This window comes from Lepidochelys olivacea, assembly GCF_965140295.1.
Source record: "Lepidochelys olivacea isolate rLepOli2 genome assembly, chromosome: 7".
NCBI classification, from domain to species: Eukaryota; Metazoa; Chordata; order Testudines; family Cheloniidae; genus Lepidochelys; species Lepidochelys olivacea.
The window spans coordinates 29872696-29896989 of NC_140417.1; the positions used below are offsets into that span (position 1 = coordinate 29872696).

Sequence of the window (24294 nt, forward strand, 5' to 3'; positions counted from 1 at the left end):
TCCCTGCTGGGTGCAATTCGAGCACTGGCTGTTAGAAGTACCTTGGGGCCCTGTGCTCAGCCTCCCAGAGTCTCTGAGGGGTCAGTTGGGAGCCCACACGGGTGCTAGTGGGTCATATATAGCTCTCAAAGCACTTCTAGAGTCTGTGCACCATCGCGTGTGTTTCGCGGGGGTTGAGGCACGGGGGGTAGTGATGCGCCCAAGGTCACGCCGCGAGCAGCAGAGCCAGACCCAGGAGTCCGGGGCCCCATCTACTGCACCCCAATTTGTTTCTTAGGGCAGTGACTCAAACCTGGCTCGATTCTGGCTCCCAGCTCAGAGGATAACAGCTGGTAGCAGGGGGGGCTGGACACCCTGTGACCAGGGGACAGCTCTAGAGAGGGGGCTGGAAGCTGGAGTTGGCCGAAGGGGCCTCACCTGACTCCTTCCTGCCGAGCTCCAGACTTGGGGCACGGCCCCGCACTACAGCAGCACCAGCAGCAGCAAGGGATAGGCCACTTTCCTGGGCTAGGTCTGGCCAGGGAGACGCTGTCCCAGCCCAGAGCTGCCAGGAGGGCTGTGGGGGGGAGCAGAACTTGCCCTGGGAGCCAGAACAGCACTGAGCTCAGGGCCCCATGCAGAGATCCTGGGAAAGCCCCATAGAGACACACAGCTGCACACCACCACCCCACAGCCATGGCCCCACTGTGAGTCAGCGATGAAATGGGGAAAGAACCCAGGAGTCCTGGCTCCCAGGCTCCCGCTCTTCATCGCAACAAAGCCCTCTGGCCAAGGTGGGAGGGGCATTTCAAGGCCCTGTAGTGGTTAATTCAGCGGGCTGGGGGCCCAACACAGCCCTGCAGGCCAAAGCCCTGCCCCTATCTCCAGCTCCACAGAGCTGAGGCCCATTTCCCAGGCGGGGTGCCCTATGTTCCTGGCTGAGCCCGAGATCAAGGACAGACAGGTTTTGCCTGGGGCGAGAACAGTCTCTGGTCTGGATTGTAAACCCTGAACTTCTGGAGCTGCCCCCACAGCGGGGAGCCCTGGGGTTCATCTGGCCCTTCCCCAGCCCCAGGTTGGGGAAGGGAGCCTTTCTGCCAACACTGATGCATGGCAAAGATGGATTAAATTGTACTCGAGCAGGCAAGGGCCGGAGAGCGTGGACTGAGCCCCCAGACCAAGCCGCCCCATCACTCAGGCAGGGCCCCCAGGCCATGGCCTGCCCAGCCAGCCTGGGGCAAACGCCTTCCCTCTTGACTGACAGGCGGCAAGTGCCCGCCCATCTGCGCAGTGGGAAAACTACCAGAGCTGCACTTTCAGCGAGCCTGAGGCCGGAAGGACATTGTGAGCCTCCAGCCTGACCCCTGTCTCGCCCGGCCCAGGGAGCCCGCCTCAGCACTGGGCTGGAGCGGAGCTTTTACAGAGAGACGTGCTGCCTGGACTGGGAGTCGGCTGGAGAACCTCCCCACCACCACCCCGGGGCAGTTTTTCCAACGGTGAATCCCCCTCCCTGTTAAACACTGGCCCCTCAGTTCCAGGCTGAATGTGTCGGGCCTCACTCCCAGCCCTTGGCCTGCGTCTGTGCCATTAAAGAGCTTTAGCTTATCAACATGGTCAAGAGGCAACTCAGTCCTGGGTCTGAGTACCACCTCCTTCCTACGGGGCCTCTCCATTCCTGGCAGCCTGAAGCCACGACAGCTGGTTCGGTACCATCCTCTGCTGGTCCCTGCAGACCAACAGCTCCTCGGACCCACCCAGAAGACGCATCATCCGGCCAAGAGCTGCTTCCTGCCTCCTGCTCTTCTGCCACCAGCTCCCCTTCCAGCGCCCACACACAGGCATCACCAGCTGAACTCAGCAGGTGTGCCCTGCAGTCCAAATCTGCCTGCCAGAAGTAGCTAGCGGCTGCTGAGCTCCAGTCCTCTCCAATACTTTTCCGCGGGTCACTCAGCCTACCTATCGTGTTTTCAGAATTCCTCTAGCCCCATATTTGGAGGGACTGTAAGGACATTTCCAGGAAGAAAACCCCAGGCACTATTGGGCTCTTGAATGTAGCAGAGAAGGTGGAATGAGAACCAAGGGGTGGGAGCTAAAGCCAGACCCATTCACGCTGGAAATGAGGCACCAACATTCCCAGTGTGGGGGATTAACCATCAGGGGGATTCCCCATGGCTCGGTGTCTCCAAATCCAGCCTGGCTGCCTTTTGGGCAGATGCTTTCAACAAACCCACGCGCCGAGGCTCAGTGCAGGAGGTCACCCCTGGGAGTGGGGTGACGTTCTCTGGCCTGGGCCATCCAGGTCAGACCAGATGATCTAAAGGACGCTTCCGGCCTTAGTGTCTATGAACGCACTGTCCGAAAGCTCCTCCCCACCCACAGAAGTACTGGTAGCTGTGAGTGAGTCTCCTGCGAACCGCCTCAGGCCATGCTCCTGCCAGGGACTAGACGGCGTGCACGTTCCATTTCTCGCCATCGGCCGCAGTGACAAAGGCAGAATCCAGTGCCCAGTGTGAAGGAGCAGGGGCCTGTTCAGACAGTCTCCCAGTGACACCCCCGCTCAGTCAGCTCCTCCAGCGCACGGGGTGAACAAGGGGGCTGGGAAAGACGTGGCAATAGCACAGCTGCCAATGATAGAGAGTGGGGAGGGAGGGGCGCATTTACCAATGCCTAGCTGCCTCCTGCAGAGGGAAGGCGGAGCTGGGTTGCAAATAGCAGCACCTTGCAGGCTTAGCCCCGGGCAGCCTGCAGAGGGCAGCGTCCTGAGGGCACAGCCTTGCCTCTTGCAGCCCCTTGGCATTTTTTGTGGGGAGAAGAGGGGCTGGCAGAGCCCCTAGCCCAGAGGAGGTACAGAATGGGGTTCCCCCTTAGCTAGCAGGATTTCTCTGGGGCAAGATGGGGGTCCACACCCAGGGCCTAGCCAGTCCGCTGCCCCTAGCATGTCCAAGGAATGCCCATTCTGGACAGTTAGTGCCAATTCCGGAGACGACACATGGACACGGTTCCATGGGGCCAGATTGGAGGCAGCACCCCTAGAGGGGAAAGGCCCCAGCTCCCCATTCCCCACCCCCTCAGAGTGGGCCAGTGCTACCAGCCTGATGCCCGTCCAACCCCCGCACACCCACCTTTCTTGTTCTTCTCTTTGGTGACGACCGTCATGGCCATGGTCCCCGAGGGCTGGCTCTCCCCGCCGCTGGGCAGCCGCGACACCTGCACCGAGCGGAAGACACTCTTGAGGGTGTTCTTGGAGCTGGCGTCTCGCTTCTCGCCCTCCTTCCGGCGCTCTGTGGGATGGGCGAGCCAGTAGTCCACCTGCAGGCCAATGACGTCTCCATAGGGGCTGCTGGGGGACCTGGGGACAGTGGGGAAGCATCAGCAGCAGCTGGGCAGAGCAGGGGTTCACCCCCCAGGGGCAGGACAGTACCAGCCACATCACAGAGATGGGGAAACTGAGACATGGGAGGGCCCTGCCCAAAGGCCTATAACAAGTCAGTGGCAGAGCTGGAAGAGAACCCAGGAGTTCTGGCTCCCAGTGCCAGGATACTGGGGGCCCAGCAGAGCAAACAGATCTGAAATTCGATGCCAGAATCCTGGGCTGATGGCTCCTGGAGGATCCCAGTGCCCCCTGCAAACAGTAACTAACTCAGATACCTTCGGGAGTCAAGTGAACACCAGCCTGCTTTGCCGAGGGCACAGGAAGCACAGAGGTAGTGTGACTCGACCCAGAATTAGGTACAGAGCCTAGGTCCCCCTCTTCTAACCCACTAGACTGCACGCCCCTCCCAGATCCAGGGACAGAACCCAGGAGTCCTGACTTCCCATGTCCTTGCACTAGCTCAGAGTGAGCCCCTGATGCAGGACTCAAGATGACTGCCCCACCCTGCATGGGTGGAGGTACGGGGGCACCAGCCACTCAAGGGCACTCAGAGGGAAGGGGTCTGCCAGCACCAGTGGCTCCAAGAGCTGGACAGCCCCGTCCCCACGATGGCAGAGGCTATTACTGAGCACATGCCCCGACGGGCAGGAAGGCTGGAACAGGCACAGACAGAGAACCAGTCTACCGGGATGGCCTCGCACACAACCAGGCACCCAGATGCCAGGGTTCCCCCAGCTGCTGCTGACTCCCCGTGTGGCTCAGCTTGTCCCTTCCCCTACCCAGGCCTCATTCTCCCCAGCTGGAACATGGCAGCTACGATCTGCCCTGCGGGACGCCCAGTCACAGCCCCGCCCCAGTGTGCTAGGCCCTGTACACACACGGATGGTACCAATCTGCCCGCCGGGGCATGAGGTTCCTCATTAACGACCATGGGGCCGGTGGCCAAGGCTGCCTCACCCCACGACAGCGAGCCCACTGCTCATGGACGGCGAGGATGGGGGGGTGGCGCAGACGTCCTTCACCAGGCCAGAGGAAGAGGGGGGTGACGTGGAGGGAACTGTCAGGCTGACCACGGGCATATCGTCTCCATCTCCTGCCGAGAGAGCAGAGGGGGCAGCCGGGGTGAGGCAGGTTCTGGGCTGTGCCACTCAGACTAATTTCTCCATGGGAAGCCCCAGACCTCCTGGTTCCCCACAGGGCACCTCGGCCTCCCACAGGGGCTCCCTGCTCCCCTGGGGGCATCCTGGCCTCCCCAGGCGCTTCCCAGCCTCCCCATAGTGGTTCTGTGGCAGGCACCAAGTCCCCGATGCTGGTGCATTCCTCTTCCCTGGGTTCTCGTCTCCGGCCGTGACCCACTTGGAGCAGGCCCAGGCCCTGTTGTAGGTGTCTCAGCTGGGCCCCTACCCATTCTGCTGGGCTGGCGGGAGATGAGCTCACTACTGCCACCAGCCTCCCAGTCACTCCTGTGGCGTGAGAGCTCCCAGGCCCTTTTCAGCGGAGGACTTGGGGATGGGGGCACTCTGGGGGTACCAGGCCAATGAGCGTCCTGAGCCACGAGGCGCTGTCGCCTCCATGGGCAGGTTCCACAGCCCTAGTGCCTCCCCTTCAACGCTTGAACTCTTGCACTGCGTCATCCCCCTGCTCCCCAGCCCATACGGATTCAGCCCCCAGCCTCCCTGCGGGGATCCGACCGTCACGCCCTGTCCAGCCGGAGTGAGAGGTGAACAAGCCGAGCAGCAGCCTGGAGCTGGAGGGGAGGGGAATCCCAGGGGCAGACCCCGTTGCTTGGACAACTCCCCACTCCAGCGGCGGCAGGGGGCAGTAAAAGCCCAGCTGGAAGCAGGCCCGTTGGGCTGAGGTTGGGTTGTGGGCGGAGGGTGAGAAGAGGGAGGATGGAGGGGGGATGGGTGGGAGGGGAGGGTGTCTCAGCCCGAGGGGACCTCACCCTGCCTTTAACCAACCATGGTTCCTGGCCCAGCTGATTGCAGAGGGAGCCCTGGGCCTGTCCAGCTCTGCACAGAGCCTAAGAGCAGCTCAGGGAGGCGGGAACTGTGCCCCTGGACTCCCAACGTGGCACCAGCTCTGAGGCTGCGAGTCCCAGCCGGCCTGGACCCAGCCGGGGGCCGGCCTCACAGGGAATGTACCTGTGGCTGCAGGGGAATCTTCGATGAGGCCCACTTTAACCACCTGCAACGGGGAGACAGAGATCAGTAATTCAGGCCGGGCTGCCAGCCCGTCCAGGAGAAGACATTTGAGCCTGCTCCTCCGGGAGACCCAGAGCTGCAGTGCCAAGATTGCCGTTAACCCTTCCCACACCATGGGGAAAGGACTCACATCCCCACTTGCGCTCCACGAGCTCCATGCAGAAATCTAGGTGGGCGGGACCCCCCAGGATCATTGCATCAGGGCTGCCCCCATCCCAAGCACCAGCCACCCCTGGGGTGATAGCGAGTGGGGGATGCCCTCTCCCAGCCGACATCCCAGTGCCCAAAGCAATGGCAGCCTCACCCCCTAAGACATTGCAGTGGGGTGTTTACAATGGAAGGGCAAGTGCTCGGAAAGTATCCAGACAACAGTGAATTCCTCCAGGCAATGGGGGCTGCCCTCCCACTTTGTTCCTTCTATCAGAGAGTGTCACTCAGCTGATGCCCCAGGAGACTCTATGCAGAGCCAGACTATAGCAGAAGCATTATCCCATTTTACAGATGGGGAAACTGAGGCACAGAGCGGGGAAGTGACTTGCCCAAGGCACCCAGCAGGCTGGGTGGCAGAGCTGGGAATGGAACCCAGGATTCCTCACTCCCAGGCCAGTTCTCTCTCCGCTAGGTGGCAGTGAAGGGCTGGAAACACTAACTCCAGTCCTCTAAGCAGACCTCTATGGGGAAGGACACAGCAGAGAGGCTCTGATCACTGTTGATTATTCCCAAGGTTTAACCCTCGCAGGCCCATGCCCCTGGAAGAGGCCCAGCCCTGGCACGTCTCTCCTCTGGGCAGCCTGGGCTGAGGCCCTCAGTTTCGGCCAGCCTGGCTCAGGGCCCAGCGAGCTCGGAGCAGCAGTCCTAGTGCTCTATGGGGAGAAGGGGCTCTTGTGCGGAAGGCACTGCATTCCCTGCTCAGCGGGGGGATGGCGCCCACTGGTGGCCAGCAGAGCTCATGCCCCTCTCAGCTGCTGCAGTGAGTCAGGGGCTGAGCAGCGTGATCCAGGCCCTCTGGGTGTCGGAGACGCAATGTGGCTGGCACACCTCGGAGAGCCTGGCTCTGGAGAGGTTTTGTCTGCGTGAATCCCATGACAGCAGGAGAAGCATCGAGAGTTACCTACTTACTAGGGAGGGGGATTAACCCCTGGAAGAACTGACCCAGAGCCAGGGCAGGGATTCTCCAGACCCTGGGGGGTTAATTCCAGCCTGCTTTAGCCCCAACACTGATGGGCTGGAAGCAGGGAGCCCTACCCTGGGTGAGGCAGGGCTCAAACTGGAGGGTCACAATGGGTCTTGCCCCACCCCAGCGGCACAGCGGTATTCCTGGGCCCTCACTGGAGGGGCCCCAGGGGGCAGCCTTACCCCAATGAAAGGAATGAACTTCTGGTAGGAGTCTTCATCCGGGCTGTGGGGAGAGGAAGAGACAGCTCTTAGGGTCTGGTGGGCGGTGGGCCGGGGCCCAGCAGGCATGGAATGCTTCACCCTGGATACACGAGGGGCATCCAAAGCTCGCCAGGCTCAACGACCGCCCCCACCCCTGCCCCACCACGTTAAGGACAGTGACCACAGCACATCTCCCGCCTGCTGAGGAAGGTAAGTTCCCATCCCCGTGCCAGAGGGGCTGGGATACAAAGGGAACTGGTGCTCCAGAAACACACCTAGATTCGGGGCAGCTTTGAGAGAGGTGGAAAGAAGGCAAGGCACAGAGAGGCCACACACTGAGTAGTGGCCGAGCCAGGACCAGAACCCAGGAATCCTGGCTCCTAGCTGCCTGCTCTAACCACCAGTCCTCACTCCTGTTCCCACTCCCAGAACAGGGACCAGAACCCAGGAGTCCCAATCCCAGCCCCCTTCTCAGTGATCTTTAACAGCTTTGCTATCCCAACTGAAAAGGTCTTTTGGGTGCCTGTAACGTGCGACCAGCCCCCTGTCGCAGGAGAGTCGCCCGGGCGACACTTACAACTTATGCTTGCAAGTCAGCATGGCCTCGGCCACAGGCAGCTGGTGGGTCACGCTGGCTCCACCCACATACTGCACGATGCGGCCCACCACATCGAACGGCTCTGGGGGCAGAGGGGAGAGAGGGATGTGACCAGCAATCCCCACAGAGCCTGCTCCCTGACTCCTTGTCCCCGAGCCCGCAGCAGGGGTGAGCTGCACAGCAGAGCCAGGATGCCCCCCGCTGACTGAGTGGCAGCAGAGGAGAGGGTGCTCTCGTCACAGAGGGGAATGGGGTGTGTGGGTCAGAGAGGATTCTGCCCCAGGCAGGAGCGGCTGAGGGAGAAAGCAGGTGGCCAGGCCTCTGTCTTGGCTGCAAGGCTGGAGGGCCAGAGCTTACGCTGCAGTAGGAAGGGGGCAGGACACATTCTCACACAGAGCTCCCCCTGGCCCCACTGGAGACTGCCTCCCGCACTGCTCACCGGGCTGGAGCTGTGACCCCTTCAGTAACCCCTGGTGCTGGGGGCAGGCCCCAGGGAATAAACCAGGGCTCAGGAAGGAACTGGCCAAGCCTGCTCTGTGCAGACAGAACAGCCACTGCCATAGGGGAGCCCAGGCCACATCCCAACAGCCAGGCCCGCCACATCCCACAGACCGTGCCTAGCTCTGGCTGCTCCCTCGCTAGCCCCTGGGGAACAGCGACCCACAGCCCTCCCTGTCCAACGGCATGAGGGCCATGGACACAGTGCTCGGAGCTGCATGGCCCCTCACCTGTCCCGGGGGGCTCGGCCCTGCCGAACAGCTCCCTCCAGGTAGAGTCCAGGAACGTGCAGCTGTACCTGCTGTCCACCGAGCCCAGGTACTTGGCTACGGGATGGGAGCCTGTGGAGGAGAGAAAGGGGGGTGCTGCTGTAGTGCCTTCGGGGGGGGGAGGTTCTTAGCTGTGTACTACAGTGCCTGCGGGAGGGGTCCTTCAGCCGGGTGCTTCCTGTTACCCTGCTCCTCCGAAAGCAGCCTTCTGCAGGGCCCTGTGACAGGAGCCATGGTCTAGTTGTCCCGTGGATGCCACACCCCAGGCTCCCACCCCATCCTGGGCCTTTACCCAGCTCCATGGCAATGCAGAGGCTGGGCTGCCTGGGACCCCTTTCGCAGCTGCTGTGTTGGTATCCCCACCAAGAGGCGGCCTGCTGGAGCTCAAGCCACCAGCAGGGCTAGCTCTTGGCTCGGCCCCTGGGGGCACCCGCTACAGACCCAGACGTGCTTTGCTCAGCCACCCCTCTGTGCACCCCTGGGTGTCAGCATGGGACCCCCCCACCCATGGCATCGCCACACGAACAGGGAGAGGCTAGAACAAGGCCTGCACCGACAGCCACACTCTGGCTGCAGGGGGGTCAAGCAGGACTCGCGCCAGCTGGGCGGGGTCTGGGCAGAGGCGCCTACCCAGCGGGACGATGAGGAACCGCATGTAGCTAAGCCAGTCTGGGGTCTTGTTCGCCAGCTGCTTCACAAAGAAACGGAGGATGGCACTGAGGTAACTCTGCCCCCCCACAGCCACCACCTTCACGGGCCGCGGCACGGAGGAGTTGCAGTTGCAGCTGGAAAAGAAAGGACAATGGGAATGTGTGCACTTATTGCGCCCTTCTGCCTGCAGGGTACGACGCTAAATCACGCTAGGCAGCGAGCCCTCGCCTGGCACTGAGACATGACCAACTCTAGGTTGGGGCACGGGGGCTCTTTATACAGGGATCCCTCATCCTGTGGTGAGATGCAGCCAGCTCTGGGGTGGGACCCAGGGGCCATTTATACAGGAGTCCCTTGGCCAGCGAGGAAGACAATGGATGCCCCTCCCCATTCACTGTGGTAGGCAGTACAGGCAATGAGGGCTGTTGTTCCTTCCAGGCACCGAGTTGATGAGCGACTGCTATCTCCGGCACTGCTGTGCCCAGCTGTAATTACCATGCCAGGAAGCAGGCCGTAAATCCCAGCAGAGTGCTCCAGCGGGACTCGCAGATGAAAAGCTTTGCCCTGAGCAGGGCAGCAGACCGTGGAGCAGTGACGTCAGCAACCCACCAGCTAGACAGAGCAGCTGCCGCCCGCACTGAGGAAGGTCTCCTCTGAGGGAGGAGCCAGCAGAGCCTGGCATTGCTGCTCTCTGCCACATGGAGCATCCTGGGGGGCCTGATGCCGCTCCAGCCGCTCTCAGCCCTGGGACCCATGGTGCCCCACTGAGCTGTGGAGGTGGCTCTCAGAGCAGCTCCCGATGGGTTGGCCCCCCTGCCAGGCCCAGCGCATGTGCTCAGGACCAAGGACCCCTCCAGCATTGCTAACGCCCAGCATGTCCATGGGCCTGGCGCCCTACAGCCCAGCCCAGCGCTGCGTCTCTAGCAGCTGATCTAGGGCAGCTGCAGTTAAACGTGCCACACAACGGCCACCACTAGAGGGCACCAGAGAACCACCAACTTCCTTTAGGCAGCTAATAGGGCCAAAGCAAGGAGCTACCACATGGCTTTGGGACAGCCTGTCCCCCAGGCAACAGAAAAGATCAGTGCTACAGTGCAGTGTCATGGGCCCTCCCGGCTACGCCATCCTAGACCCCCCCTTGCTCTAGTCCGCTCCCTGTATTTCACTAGCACTGCTTCCTTTTTCACCAGCATGCAACTGCTGATGCAAGAGCCTTCTCCTCTGCAGTTGCTCCCCATCTCACCTGCCCGAGCTGACAGCATCTCCTCTCCCCTTGGCTTAGGCCTCTGCCTCTCCCCTCCTCTGTCAAGCAGAACAATGCTATACCTCTTCCTCCAGGAGCGCAAGTCGCTGCAGGCGTTGCCAGCCAGCCTCCAAGCCATCAGTACTCAAATCCCCCTTCATGGGGGCCACCAGATTCAAGGCCTGGACCACAGGTAAGAGTGATTTTGCTGGAAGCTGTAACCACTGGGGCTGCAGTGGATTCTGTGACAGCCTGCAATAGCAGGATCAGGTCTTGATGGCCCAGAGGGCCACTTCTAATCCTATGTCCAAATGCAGAGGGCAGGGATGTTCACACTCACACAGGTTGTCCTCTCCCCGGGAAAGGAGCGTGGGCCCAGGTTTCCCCTTCAGACAGACCCCCCGTGGGGGAGGGCTGCAGGCTGACAGATGTGGGTGATCTGCAGAGGCAAGCGATGGGCTTCCAGCCTTTCTTGCATTTTTCTGATCTAACCAGCCAGGTTTGCTTTCGGCACCTATCCCTGCAGGATCTGATGCACAAAGGCAGGTGGGAGAAACAAACTTTCATTTATCTACTTCAGAAGAAAGTGAAGTTGGAGCGTTCCTGGAGGTCTCCGTGGGTGTGCCGGGAGATTGGGAGCTCACTCCCCTTTGGTGAAGGGAGGAGGTGGAACTATTAGGAAAGAACATTTCTCCCAGCTGTCTGTAGAGCAGTGGTTCTCAGACTTTTGTACTGGTGACATAGCAAGCTTCTGAGTGCAACCCCCCTTATAAATTAAAAACACTTTTAAATATCTTTAACACCATTATAAATGCAGGAGGCAAAGTGGGATTTGGGGTGGAGGCTGACAGTTCGCGACCCCCTCTGTAATAACCTCGTGACCCCCTGAGGGGTCCCGACCCCCAGTTTGAGAACCCCCGCTGTAGAGCATCTAAGGCCTTGTCTACACTATGGGGGGAGACTGATCTAAGTTACGCGTTGAAGTACTTAGATCTACTTTACCGCGGGGTCCACACTATGCGATGTTGATGGGAGACGCTCTCCTGTCGACTCCCCTTGTGATTCTCATTCAGGTGGAGTTCAGGAATTGACGGGAGAGCGATCAGCAGTCAAGACCCGATAAATTGACCGCCCATGCGTCAATCCCCCGGTAAGTGTAGACAAACCCCAAGTTGCAGGTGTTACTACGTCCTGCCTGTCTGACTCAGCCTGCCCCTTTCTTGGTACCTGGACTCGTAATTCTTTTCCTAGCTCTCCAGGTGCCCACAGAGTCTCCTGGAGAGAGACAAGGCTGATGGGACCTGACTTTCTAACAAGCACATTTCGGCTTGTTTTTTTTAGGGGAATCTTTCATACCTTTCTACATCTTAAATAAGCCCCAGGCTCCTGTCTCTCTGCCATGCAGGCGGAAGGAGAGATGGCTCTATGGAACAGTTAGCCGTCTGCATTACAATCGGCTCACCTGAAAACAACCTCAGGGAACAGACAGCATTTTAAAGTGTGGAGATGGGCAGAAAGAGTGGGTAAAAATAGCCTGGCTGCATCCCCAGCCAGCTGCTGCTGAGTCACAGCCGCAGAGGTCAGGGAAAGGCCCGCATACCTGCACTGCTGGCAGCGTCTGCAGAGCACCTCTAGCTGCAGGGAAGCAGCCCAGTGGCGGATCCGCTGGCAATGCACGACCTGGGTTAGGAGCAGAGCCGGCTGGGGCGCAGTGGGGATTGCAGACTGTAGGCAAGGCCTAGGCGGCTCCACTTGTGCATGAAGCAGGCTGGGGTTTGTCCCTCAGATACCACAATATTCAGAGTCATAGGCAAGAGAACCATGGAAAGACTCCAGCCCTCACGTCCCTGCACTATGAATGAAGTATCTTACACATCTGTGGCAGCCTTCACCCTGCAGGCCCCTGCTGTGCTATACATGAATCATCCACTACTGGAATGCAGACTTCTCTGGGGTGGAACACAGCAGCTATTACATTGAGATAGTTCATCTAGCAGTGAAATGCAGCCAGCTCTGGAGAGAGATGGGGGAGGGAGTTATACAGGGAATGCTTGCCCAGCAATGAAATGCCTCTGGGGTGGGGCAAGGGGCGATTTGTAGAGGGACCTCTTGCTGAGGGGTGAGATGCAACCAGCTCTGGTGTGGAACACAGCAGCCGTTTGACAGCTTAGAGCACAAAGTGAAGCAGCCAGGGATGTTTTAAACGGGTGGAATATAATTACCATGCTGGACTCTGGGCAGGACCCTGGGGACTAACGGACAGGAACATTATATGGTCAGGAAGCCCTTGAATGAACACAAGTGGCCAGGATCTTGGTTTTATTTCCCATCTGAAAACGGCATCTCAAGTGGTACAGGACTAGCATCACCCTGGGGCCGTGGTTCAATCCTGGATCCGAACGAACGATCCCCTATTGGATCAACAGCCCTTCCTCCTACTTTACTACACTGCCAACTACCGCTCAGTCACTGGCACCAGGACTAGCCTGGAGGAGAGCACCCCCTGCTCAGTCCCCCACCCAGCTCCCTGCAGCACAGCTCCTCCTAGTGCCATGCTGGGGTGTTGGGGCCTGCATTGACTGTGAGGGAAGAACACCCCCAATTGAGCTCCTGCCCCCCTTCCTGCAGCACCGCACCCCCTAGCCCCACACTGGGGCATTGGTTTGGTGTCAACTCCAAGAGGAGAGTGCCCTCTAATGAGCCTCCCACAACACTCATGCCACACCTTGGTTTTGCCTAGAGGCCTCCCCTTCCAAGCACTGATCTGGCCCCACCCTGCTTAGCTTGTGAGAGCTGACTCATAACTCATGGCAGGGTTAGCTAACAGAGCAACTCCACCATACCCATATCGACAGAAACCATCTGCCCCCGGCGCAGGGACCAGAGGGCCGCCGTCCTTTACTCACTATCTCTGGATCCTGGTGAGGACAGCAGACAGGACGGCCTGTACTTCCACGGTGGAGCAGGTGCACACGACTGGCTTCTTCTGGTCCCGAAGCAGCTCGGCCACATACTGGCAAGGAGAGGAGGAAAGGTGAGCACAGCACGCCCGTGTGTATGGGAGCAAAGCCACGAATTCATGGGACCTGCCACGAATACTCCCCCTCTGTGCTTCGCAACCAGAGTCCCTGGGGACAGGTGGGTAAGCGTGCCCCTCCCTGCGCCGGTTGGCTGTTGCTGCCGAGGGCTGGCAGGCTAAGCGGGGCACAGGCAGGACAGGTGGCAATGGCCATGGGGCGTGTGTTCATTCCAGACTGCCAAGGGCCGGGAGCGCTGTGGCTGCCTAGTGAGTGGGAAGTGGCAGTTGTAGGGCAGCAGAGGCTGGTTTGCTTGGGGCTTGGCAATCTCAGGTGTGAGATCAAGGCAAGTCAAGACTCCCCTTCATGGCTCACAGAGGCATGTTGCCTACAATGCCCACGCAACAGGCTCCAGTGAGGGACCTGCTTGGGGGCAGGGGGAGAGAAGTCAAGGCTACACAGCCCTGGTCTCTCCGCTGAGTGGGCCTGTCAGCTGCAATTCGGAGGGTGCTGTGTACTCTGGGGGTGCCACCTGTGCAGGGCAGGAGGACAGGCCTCGAGAGGTGTTTGGCATTGCAGTGAGGAGGGCTAGCGAGGGACACGCAGAGACCCAGAGCCGTCAGATCACACGCTTGCCCTGGTCCGGACTGGGAAAGATCAGCACCCGCCCCAGAGCTTCCAGTCCACCTATAGCCACAGCTTGGGGAGACTCCACGCCAGGTCAAGGGGGATGCTCAGATGGGATTCAAACTCAGCTATGCAGTCACAGCAGCAGCATTAACGCTCACCAACCCGGCCCCGCCCCCTGGCCCTTCCCATTCAGCCCCCTCCTCAGCTCAGCCCAGGCAATGCCCTGCACTCCCATTGCTCGCACAGACCAGAGCACCACCCAACAGGCCCCGCTGCCTGCAATGGCTCCCCGTAGAGGCTGGGTCCAGGCGACACGGCCAACGGCCCCTCTGCGGAGCGGCCATTTCCACTCCCAGGGCAGCAGGGCTCCGAGGGCCCGGGTGACCTGAGCTGTGGCTCAGTCTGCATTGGAAAAGGCAGGCACTGTGAAGGCAGCAGAGCCCAGAGACTGGCCGGGCAGGGGACAGGCCCCATCCCCTCGCTCAGGGCTGAGGCATGTCAGCGGAAGACAGGGAAACAGAGGGGCCTCGTCTCCATGGGTCACTGCCACCCTGCCCAGCAGCACCTGCAGGGTCCCGTCCCAGGGCCGGCCTCCTTACCTGGCCTTGCCAGTCGGCCGCGTTCACCAGGATGATGTTCTCGGGCAGGGCCGTGTCTGACACCAGGATCTGGTTCAGCTGGTCATAGATGATCTTGCGAGGAATCTGTTGGGGAGGGAGGGTGAGGGGAGGGCTAAGCCTTGGCAGGGCACAGGCAACACACACTGGGCTGGGCCAGAACCCTGGAGGTTCCCCTGGTGAGCTGCTTCTCCTTTGGTGCTGTTACCTGTAGCCCGGTCCCCTGCCTTTCCTTCAGCTCTGTGTATCCAGCCACCTGCCTCAAGGCCCCTGCTGCCCCCCACAGCCCGCATTGGTAGGAAGAGGAGGGAAGGCAACTCCTACAAGGGGAGTTCAGAGAGGTAAATCCATTAGCTGAACTAGAATGTGGCCAGGACACGGGATCTAGCTCTGTTACACACAGTGCCTGGGATATGTGCTGAGTGCCAGCGGGCAGGACACAACTGTACAGATCGTCAGGAAGATGGAAAGCTACTGCACAAAGTCTCCCTTAGTGCCGCGCTGGGGCACCGGAGCCAGGACTGACCCAAGGGAGAGTGCCCCCTACTGAGCACCCGCCTCCGCTCCCCGCAGCACTGCACCCCCTGATGCCACTGATGTCACTCATTGCAGCCCCTGGCTCTCCGTGCAGGACTCCCAGGCAACCGACTGTGTGATGAGCTCCCAGCTGTAGGTGGTGCAGGCTGGGCTCATCCCCCATAGAACAGTGCCTGGGGTTGCATTCACATCACCTGTGTGCTATGGCCCAGGTCCGGGGACCTCTCGCTGTCCGAGCTGTTGGTCCGTTCGCTCAGGGGTTTGGAGAGCTGTCTCTCCTTCAGCGGAGTGCTTCTCTTCTGCCGGGGCGTGTGCGCTGCACCTTCCATTCTGCTGCAGCATACAAAGGACAGTGCTGTTGGCCTGGTTCCCCGGCATGGAACAGCATCCATGGGAGAGCAGGGTCCTTCCCCCACGCACCAGGGTCTCTGATTGCAGATACACACACAGGCCCCGCTCAGGTCTAAGCCACGCCCTGGGGCTCCTGTGAGCGTTTGCACCAGGACAACACTTGCCTGCTGGCAAGGGGACAGAGTGGCATGGCCATGTGACTTGGGTTTCCTGGCACATTGCCAAGAGCGGGAGCTCAGCAACGCTGCTGGGTACAAACAGGACTGGGTGGGCTGGTCAGACACAGGGAGAGCCCATGTACAGTCTGTAGCCAGCACAGGCCGAGAGGGAACCCCAGGGGCGGGCTGGGTCTCCTCCTCTAGCTGCGGATCCAGGGCGGGCTCCTAGCCAGTTCAGAGGGCTCTCTCCCATGATCCAGATTCCTGTAGCAATCTCAGAGCAGCAGAGGGGGCTGTGCTAGGTGTTGGGGCTCGATCCCCACAGGAATGCAGAGCCCGCCAATGGCTAGCAGGTTTGGCATCTCTCCTGGAGGGCGAAGACCATACTGTGCAGGCCTTGGACATACGAGCTAACAAAGCACCATGGGGGGCCGCGGGATCCAGAACATGGTCAGTTCAGAGCACAAAGCTCCACACTCCTGCCCACACCCTCCTCCCTCAGTAGGGCAAGAAGGGCATGCTCTCCAGCCCAGGCCCCTGTGGGATGAGGTTGGCACCCTCTCCAGCCTACACTCCCAACCATGGAGCTGGGGCTAGAACCCAGGAGTCCTGGCTCCCAGTCCCCTGCTCTAACCACTAGACCCTGCCACCGCACTGCTAAGGGATATTTGTCAGTTCCCCTTCCGATGACCTCGGCCCATTATAGTGTGCCGCTCCCCTGAAACGTGACCTTGGCTCAGATGGTCCCACCTTACTGCACAGCCCAGCTTGGGTACTGGAGGCCCAGCTCTTCCGCCACTGACTAGAATATGGTTTGAGTCCTTGCTCCTAGATTCAGACGCGTAAAGGCAGGAAGGGCCGGGTTGATCATACCGTCTGAGCTCCCCACCAGGGGCCAGCCCAGCCAGCTGAACTAGAGCTCTGTTAGTGCCCGAGAGCCAGCCCAGCTCTGGGGGAGGAGAGGTGGAATGTTAACCAGCTCGTGCCCCCCCCCAGAAGTTCAGACTCTCCCCTGCTGGAGGTGGGAAGCTGGGGGCTTGCAGTGCTGGCAGGCGGGAAACAAGAGCTTTTCGCATGTAAGCTGAGCAGATCTGATCTGGAGCCTGGCCTGAATGAAGCGGCAGCGCTCCCAGGAGCCCGAGGACACAGCTGCCTCTGCTGCCACCTGGCAGCAATTAAGCAAAGGTATTAACTCCAGGACAAAGCAGCCTGGTGCTTCGCTCCAAGAAGGCACTGCTTCAGCACTAAGACAAATGGGGGGGAGGGGTATTGATGGTGTCGTCCCCGCCCCCATAGCATCTGGGAGAGGAGCCAGCACGGTGGGCCTGCGTTGCACGCTGAAGCTGCACTTTTGTCCATAGTGTCTCCAAGCAAAGCAGGAGGCAGATGGGGCAGGTTTCCACTGGGAACGTACGGGCATTTGAACACACCAGGTATGTGGATCCAATCCTTCACTCAGTGCAGCTCCGGCACGGCCCCACTGCCTTCACAGCGGGAGAGGCCCGGTACCCACAGGGAATATCGGGGACGGGATGAGGGCCCGACACCACACAGTCAAAGGTTCAAATACAGCCACATCGAGATTGCCCACAGACCATCCAGTGCTGGAGGCTCAGAGCCATAAGGCATCGCCACCCTCCCTGGCCTGGGATGGAATGGGCAATAGCAGACCGGACCAGAAACCCCTAGCCAGGGGAAGATGCCTAATGCTGGGTACTGGATGCAGAATGCCACACAGTCCTCTGAGCGCCCAACACCTGATATGGGGAAACTGAGGCGACTTAGTGAAAACCACACATTCCAAGGGCAGAGCCAGAGATGCCACCCAGGCCTCCTGACTCCTGCAACATCCCCTTTCTCTCTGGGAGGGTCTCAGGCTGTTCAGGTGCAACACACCAGGTTGTTCTGGCGGGGAATCTCGGCAGGGCTGTAACCAGCAGTTTGCTTTGAACCGCTCCAGTTCAGGGCCAACTCATTGGAGAGCGCAAAGCAGGGATTGCCTCCGAGGGGCAAACCCCACTGATCCTGGTGATCTCATCCCCCAGCCTGCTAGTGTGCGACATCAGTGACCTATGACAAGCGAGGGATGCGTGCCCCTGGGATTTTGGGGCTGGAGTGACAGTTCAAGTAACGCCCGCAGAGAGCCTGTGCTCAGGGAGAAATCAATAAACCAGTTCAATAAGAGAAATCGAGTTCCACTGGCTGTGAGGTCAAGGAGCCTCCTCCCTGGGTGTCGAGCAGAATCTGACCCCAACCCTGCAGAGCGCTGGGGAAAGGGCCCACCTGGGAATGGACAAGGAGGTGGAACCTGTCTATTAAGAGCTACATCAAGACAGGTCATGGAAGGGGAGCAATGGCTGGTAGCTATCAGCCTGGCTAGGAGCCAACTCTCTAAAGGGGAAAGGGAAATGACCTATTCTCTGCCCTCTGAGCCAGCCAAGCCCTGCCCTGGGCTGGCCTGGAGCCAGTGCCCCTAGAGGCAGTCACCTGCTGTTCTATGCAATCCACGTCTCCCATCCCTGGTTTCAAAGCAGGCAGCTTACCTGGGTGATGCCATGCTCTGAAGCTCCCCCTTGCTGCTCTTCATAGGTGTCTTGACTTTTTCGGGGATGACTAACGTGGTGCTGGAGTCTCCGAACGTGTCCTGCTCGCTCGCTTCCTACGGACATGGAAAGGGAACGAGGAGGTTCCAGAGCTCCTTCTGGCCATCAGCAGCTGGGGCCCTAGCAGGGGACAGTTCGCAGCCAAAAGCCACCGACTATGTCATACCAAGCAGCCACTGACTGGAGGTGCCAACTTGAGACAAATTGGGCTCCATTATCAGAGGGGCTGTATGCCCCCATCCTGAGCTCAGCTTCCTGGCACTCTACCCACTATGCCATGCTGCCTCCTGGGGCAAACGGGCACCAGCACAGGGTGTTACCTTGGGCATGTGAGCTCCCCCAAAAGGGAGGGGCCTGTACGTGCCATGTCCCCCTTGCTCCAGCTCCTAAGCCAGGCAGAGCACCGAGGGGAGAGCAAGCCAGCGTGGCTGGGGCATATTACCAGGGTGTCTATTTCATTGAGGCTGTCGTCCAGGTTTTTATTCCGCGAAGGTTTCAACTTGTCCCCGACGGCTGTGTCCATCTGAAAAACCAGCCAAGGGCAGAAGGATGGGGGGTTTACAGGTCTGGGGCAGACACTGCCCTACTGCGCTCACTCCTCCTCAGCCACCCCAAGGGCCGCTGCTCAGAGCCACTGGCCCAGCCAGGATCCCAACAGTGCTTCCCAGCTCATCCCCTGGAGTCCTGCCCCCCTTGGCTGAGTGCTCCGTCGAGACAGTGAAGCTCTTTGGGCAAGGTATGAAGGGCCAGGCACACTCCGGGCATCCCCTGGCAGCATTGCCACTGTGCTGAGCAGGAACGCTTCATGGCCTCCTTGGGCTTCACTGCCCGTCTGCCTGTGTCTACCAGCCGGCTTCTGGCTGACACTGGACTGGCAGCTCTCAGTGTTCGTACAGCACCTAGCACACCGGGGGCTCGGCCAGGAGTGGGGGTATTGTATGTTGCCGAATACAAATAATCAATGCTGATAAGAAGCAGCTTGGCCTTTTACAAACACTGGTGTTAGAAAACCCAGTTTGTATGTGCCGGGCTCTCAGGAAGCAAACTCTGCCTAGGAGCTGGGGAGCACCGTGGTGCCAAAGGGGAGGCCCCACTGCCCTTCTGTGCACCAAAGCTGCCTGGACTGAGGGAGGATTGGGGGGCAGTTCCAACTGGCCAGGATAGGTGCTGGCTAAGATTTTAGTGACTACGAGGCACAGGCAGCTGCCCATTGCACTGACAGGCCGCGCTGCTCTGCCTCAGCCAGTCCCCAGGCCAAGCGGCACGCGGTCGTTCAGCAGTGCTCAGGGAGGAGATGGCACCTGTCCGTGCCCAGCACTCCCGCAGCCACCTGGCTCCAGCAGAGATCCTGTGACTGCATTCACATGCGTTGGAAGTCGAGGTCCGAGCCTCAGCGTGACATGTACCAGCTGCGAATCACCACGCAGCAGGACCCACATGGGCCCCCACAAGGGCCCACTACGTCTGGCACCCCCAGCTGGAACACGAGACCCACTCCCTCCCTGTGCGATGACTCACCGGGCTGGTGGCATCTTTGCCCAGGCTCCCCTTGCTGTTAAGGCTTCCAATTTCTGTCTGGGAGCTGGACTGAGACATCCCTTCGAAGAAAGGCCTAGCAGGGAGAGATGCAGCGGATCAGGGAACAAAGTGCTTCTGCAGACCCTGGCCCAGGGCGAGGAGAGGGTTAGAGGGATTCAAGCCCCAGGGATGGCCTGCGCGAATCCCGGGCGTATTTCAGTGCCTATGGGCCGGCCTGCATGGCGGAGACTTTGGCTGATATTTAAAGACCCATTTCCTCCCACGGTTTGCACAGCTCTGCAAGAGGCACTCCGCACTGGCAAGCAATGAACGCTAGCGCAGGGCTTCCCGTCCCTTCCAGGTTCCCCGGCACCATCTCCGCTACGGAGCATCTAACGCCCAGCCTGGTTTGGAGCGACAGGCTCACCTTACCCACAAGGGGCTCTCTCCAGGGGCCTCTCTCCCTGGAAACACTGCAGTGCTGCTGGGCCCCTCCTAGCTCCAAGCAGGGAAGGTTGGGGGCTGGGCAGACACACAGCAGGCCTCGTCTGCGTGAGAAAGCTGAGACGGCGTCACTTACAGACCGACTGAAACTGCTCCAGCTAGTCTGGTGCCAAAGGCCAAAGGCGCTGCAGCTCAAGTCGACTGGGAACAGGGTTAATTCAAACCGAGATCAGAGTGTGTCTGTGTAGGGATTTGCACTGATCTCCCTGACACGCCGATCAGCCTTGCTCTGGTACCAGAGGGGCCTACGTCAGGTTAGCCTGAGTCCTGGGCCACCCACAGAGCTGCAGTACCATAACACCCTGCAGGAGTTCAGTCAGCACACAAGCCTGCAAGGCTGGTTTGGGCTAGGCCTGGCTTCTCTCCATTCGACTCGCATTGGTCCATTTACTGGGAGCGCTAACCCCATTGCACCAGTGTGAAACCAATACGAGTCCAAACGCAAAAGCTGCAGCGATTTCCCACAACCCAGTGCAACGTCTGGGAATGGGTTACAGCTAAATCGCAACAAGGCCTTCTCTTACATCCAGGCGGCCTGGTATCCTGGCTTCCATTCACAGCTTCAGTCACACCAGTCTCCGGGAGAAACGTACACAAGCCATCCATCTCGCATGCCTTCCCCAGGAGATGGGGGAGCCGAGCTACAGAGAGGGGAAGGGCGCAGATGCCAAGGCCCTCGGGTGGCAAGACTGGGGCAGGACAGAACCAGGAGATCCAGCACCTCGTCCCCTGTTGTAGCCTGTGTGTGGCCGAAAGCTTCTGCACAGTCAGCTACAGCTCAGTTCTCCTGATCCGGTGTTTGAACCCCACCCCACCAGGCCTTGAGCCCAGCAAGTCCATCTCAAGCTCTGGCTCGCGGCAGCCCTAAGGAGCGGCCTGGCATCAGGGATGCAGTTCGGGCCAATCAGAGCCAGGCTGGCGTTTAGGAGAGCCACGCAGCCCTTCGCCGGGGCTGTGGTGCTATGCCAGGGCTGGATCAGAGCAGCGAGGGACATAAGGAGCTACAAAGATGCTGAGAGCTGGGCAGCGCGGGGACAGCAAGCACCAGCGCCTGGGGGGGCGAGATCACTGGCTGTGCTCTGTGGGGGAGAACAGAGCACAGCTCAGGTGCGGGAGGAGGAGATGGTGTGTTATTGGTAGGGCTGGACTGGCAGCCCACACTTGCTTTGGGAAGGGGGGGGGGGGGCTCAGATTGCTATTGGTGCCTGATTAAGCACGTGCGATGTTGGCCTTGGCTGTGACTCACACCGAATATGGCCCGTGATCTGAGGAGCCGGTTTTCCACAGCCCCTGATCAACCTCTCAGCAACAGCAACTCCCAGCCCATTTGGCAATGCTGGAGAAGTTCCCCTGCGATGGAACTGCACTCCCCACAGACCGCCATGTGGGTAAGGCACAGGGCTGGGAGCCAGGACTCCTGGGTTCTCTTCCAACTTACGGGAAGTGATTGGGGTCCAGTGGGTTAGACCAGACCAGAGCTGGCAATGGGGATTCCTGAGCTCTATCCCCAGCTCTTGGAGGGGAGGGGAGGGGAGTGTAGGGGTTAGAGCAGAGGTGCTGGGAGCCAGAAATCCTGGGCTCTGTTCCCAGGTTTCGGAGGGGAGGTGTGTCTAATGGTGAGAGCAAAGGAATGAGCTCCTTACTGGGGTCCGTGAAGCACCATGACTGAAGCCATAGCTCTAGGCAGACGGCAGGAATCCTGTTCAGGCAGCCTCTCAGAGTGCCCAAGGGCTTGTGAGGGCAGGTGCGGTAGAGGTGTTATAGACTGTGATGTTGAGGGGGGGACTGAGTGGGGTGTTGAGGGGGGGGACACCCTCAGGAGAAGGGTCTGCAGCAGCAGTGGCTGGCATGCATGAGCAAAGCAGGGCGAGAAACAACCCAGCTGAACAGATCACTCCTTTCATCCAGGCATCTCCAAGGGCTGCACAAATCCTAATTAATCCTCAGTTCCCAGGGGAAGGCATGTGACACCAGTCTCAGCTGCAGGGGAAGAGCCCTAGAGCATCAGCGCTCTGATTCCAGACTGGATGGATGTACTAACGGAGATCCTGAGTCTCAGCCCATTTGGGTAGTTTCCATGAGGCTTGTTGGATGGGGGGCTCTGAATGTGCAGCTGAGATGCAGGGCCCTTTTCCCCTCTAGTGTCCTTAGCCAACATGCACCCTTATGTCACTGATACAGCGGCGGCTGCGCTCCACCCCAGAATTAGCTGCACTTCAATGCAACTGTTTCCTAAAGCACTGTGGAGACTTACACTGTCACTCATGGAGAATTACAGTCATTTTCAACCATCTCAGGGGCACCCTGTGCTCCCTTCCCCTTGCTGTCTAGTCTCATGGCTGGATTGTGAACTCTGTAGGGCAGGGAGCGCATCTGTGTTACAGGTTCATACAGCACCCAGCACAATGAACCTGGGCCCTCTGGGAGCTACCACAGTGTAAATAACAACAGTGTTTCACAGACAGTCACGGAGCACTGTAGATACTTGCTGCATCAATGTCATATGGGAAGAGACTCCCAGAGCCCTGACTCCTAGTCCCCCAGCCCACACTATCAGTAGTATTACAAGAGTGCTTGGAGGCCCCAGCCAAGATCAGGACCCTGCTACGCCAGATGCTGCACAAAATGTGTGGCAAGATACTAGCCATGGCCCTGAGGAGCTCTCAGTCTAAACAGATGAGACCAGGAGAAGGTGGGAGGGGAAACTGAGGCACCGAGAAGGGAAGCGACTTGCCCAAGTTCACTCAGCAAGGCAGTGGCAGAGCTGGGAGCAGCTGCCGTGTCCCATGGGTCCCACCAGCCCAGGTTCACTCCCTGTTGCAGCTGTCGCTCACCGTGCTGCCCCCACTGCCAGCACTCACTTGAGCTTGGGCTTGGGCGTGCTGAGGATGCTCTCCGTCTCCTCCATCTCCGGGCCACTGTCGCTGGGGTTGTACATCTCCAGGCTGTCGTACAACTCGTCCAGGTCCTCCTCCACCTCTCGGATCTGCTCCCTGGAGACGTGCTCCAGGCCAAAGCCAACCTGCGGGCAGGAGACTCCAGACTAGACCAGGGCCAGGCAACCCGGAGTAGAGACTGCATATTTTGTGGAAACCCACGGGAGTGAGTGCTAGAAGAAGCCTGAAGGACCTCCTCCTGCTCGTGGCTCTCCTTCCCCAGCCAATGGCATGTCAAGGGTCTAACACCCCACCAATCAGCTGTCGGTTGACATCTCCCAGAGAACATCGAGAGTCACCCACAGAGCAATGGCCCGGCCAGTCCCAGATCCCATGTCAGAGAACGGCTATCACCGAAGGTTCAGGAAGAGTTCCAAGAAACCTCCGAGGCAGATGATGGACTACACTGCTCTCACAGGCATGTCTAACACCCAGCAGCACACAGCTGCTTTAGCCCATGAAGCAGGAGGGGCCCCTACTTAGTCTCATTCACCTCCTGATCCTTTGGTTGTTAGAAGGTTGAGGGGAAGAGGGATCTTGTAGTCAGAATAGGGGGGCTGGAATTCAGGACCCCCGGGTTCTATCCGCAGCTCTGAGACAAATGGGGTCCAGAGGTTGCAGCTGGGGGTAACTGGTAACAGAGGTCAGACTGCTGGAAGGGGAGTGTGGGAGGGAGAGATGGCCTCATGATTAGAGCAGGGGATTGAGAACCTGGCACAGAAGTGATGGGATTTGCCATGAATGACTCAGTGGAGAAACTAGGACAGAACCCGGAAGTCCTGGCTCCCAGCCCCTCTCTGCTCTAGCCACTAGACCCTACTCCCCTTCCTTCCAACAACAAAAACGAGACAAACCATTGAAGGACTTGAGTTCTGAGCTCACACTGCCATTCATCTGGAGGAGGGAAGAACAGTGATGAGGGATGCATTTCACCTGATCTGGATCACAGCCCATCTACCAACAAGAGACCACGGAAATAGCGAAGGCATTTGCAACAAGACAGGGAAGGGCTGCACCTACCTCATCCGACACCTTGAACCTCTTCAGTAAAGCCACAAACTTCTGCTTTATATTTGGCTGCTGTGAAGAAACGGTGCCATTGACTCGTTACAGTGACACCAAGAAAGGGAACAGGAATCAGGGGCCCCAATGAGGGGGTGCAGGCCTTTGCTGTAGGCGCGACTGAGGGGCCAATGGAAGGAGAATATCACATCACCCCACAGATAATCCC

At 59.4% G+C, this 24294-nt stretch overlaps 1 protein-coding gene across 5 annotated transcripts in view; it reads right to left on the minus strand.

The window, feature by feature from the left end:
* The window catches only part of PACS1 (phosphofurin acidic cluster sorting protein 1), a 112322-nt gene that overhangs the window by 4374 nt on the left and 83654 nt on the right, over nucleotides 1-24294 (minus strand). For 3 of the 5 annotated variants that reach the window (XM_084632873.1, XM_084632876.1, XM_084632877.1), the window contains exons 8-22: nucleotides 24084-24143; nucleotides 22989-23149; nucleotides 19624-19717; nucleotides 18548-18628; nucleotides 18046-18161; nucleotides 15188-15326; nucleotides 14439-14543; nucleotides 13099-13205; nucleotides 8929-9083; nucleotides 8260-8370; nucleotides 7511-7613; nucleotides 6913-6955; nucleotides 5497-5539; nucleotides 4310-4445; nucleotides 3102-3328 (exon numbers count right to left, since the gene is read on the minus strand). In XM_084632873.1, coding sequence (XP_084488999.1) covers nucleotides 3102-3328; nucleotides 4310-4445; nucleotides 5497-5539; nucleotides 6913-6955; nucleotides 7511-7613; nucleotides 8260-8370; nucleotides 8929-9083; nucleotides 13099-13205; nucleotides 14439-14543; nucleotides 15188-15326; nucleotides 18046-18161; nucleotides 18548-18628; nucleotides 19624-19717; nucleotides 22989-23149; nucleotides 24084-24143 — 1681 coding nt within the window. The remainder of the gene's footprint in view (nucleotides 1-3101; nucleotides 3329-4309; nucleotides 4446-5496; nucleotides 5540-6912; nucleotides 6956-7510; nucleotides 7614-8259; nucleotides 8371-8928; nucleotides 9084-13098; nucleotides 13206-14438; nucleotides 14544-15187; nucleotides 15327-18045; nucleotides 18162-18547; nucleotides 18629-19623; nucleotides 19718-22988; nucleotides 23150-24083; nucleotides 24144-24294) is intronic. The other 2 variants (XM_084632875.1, XM_084632874.1) reach the window with 2 other exon arrangements.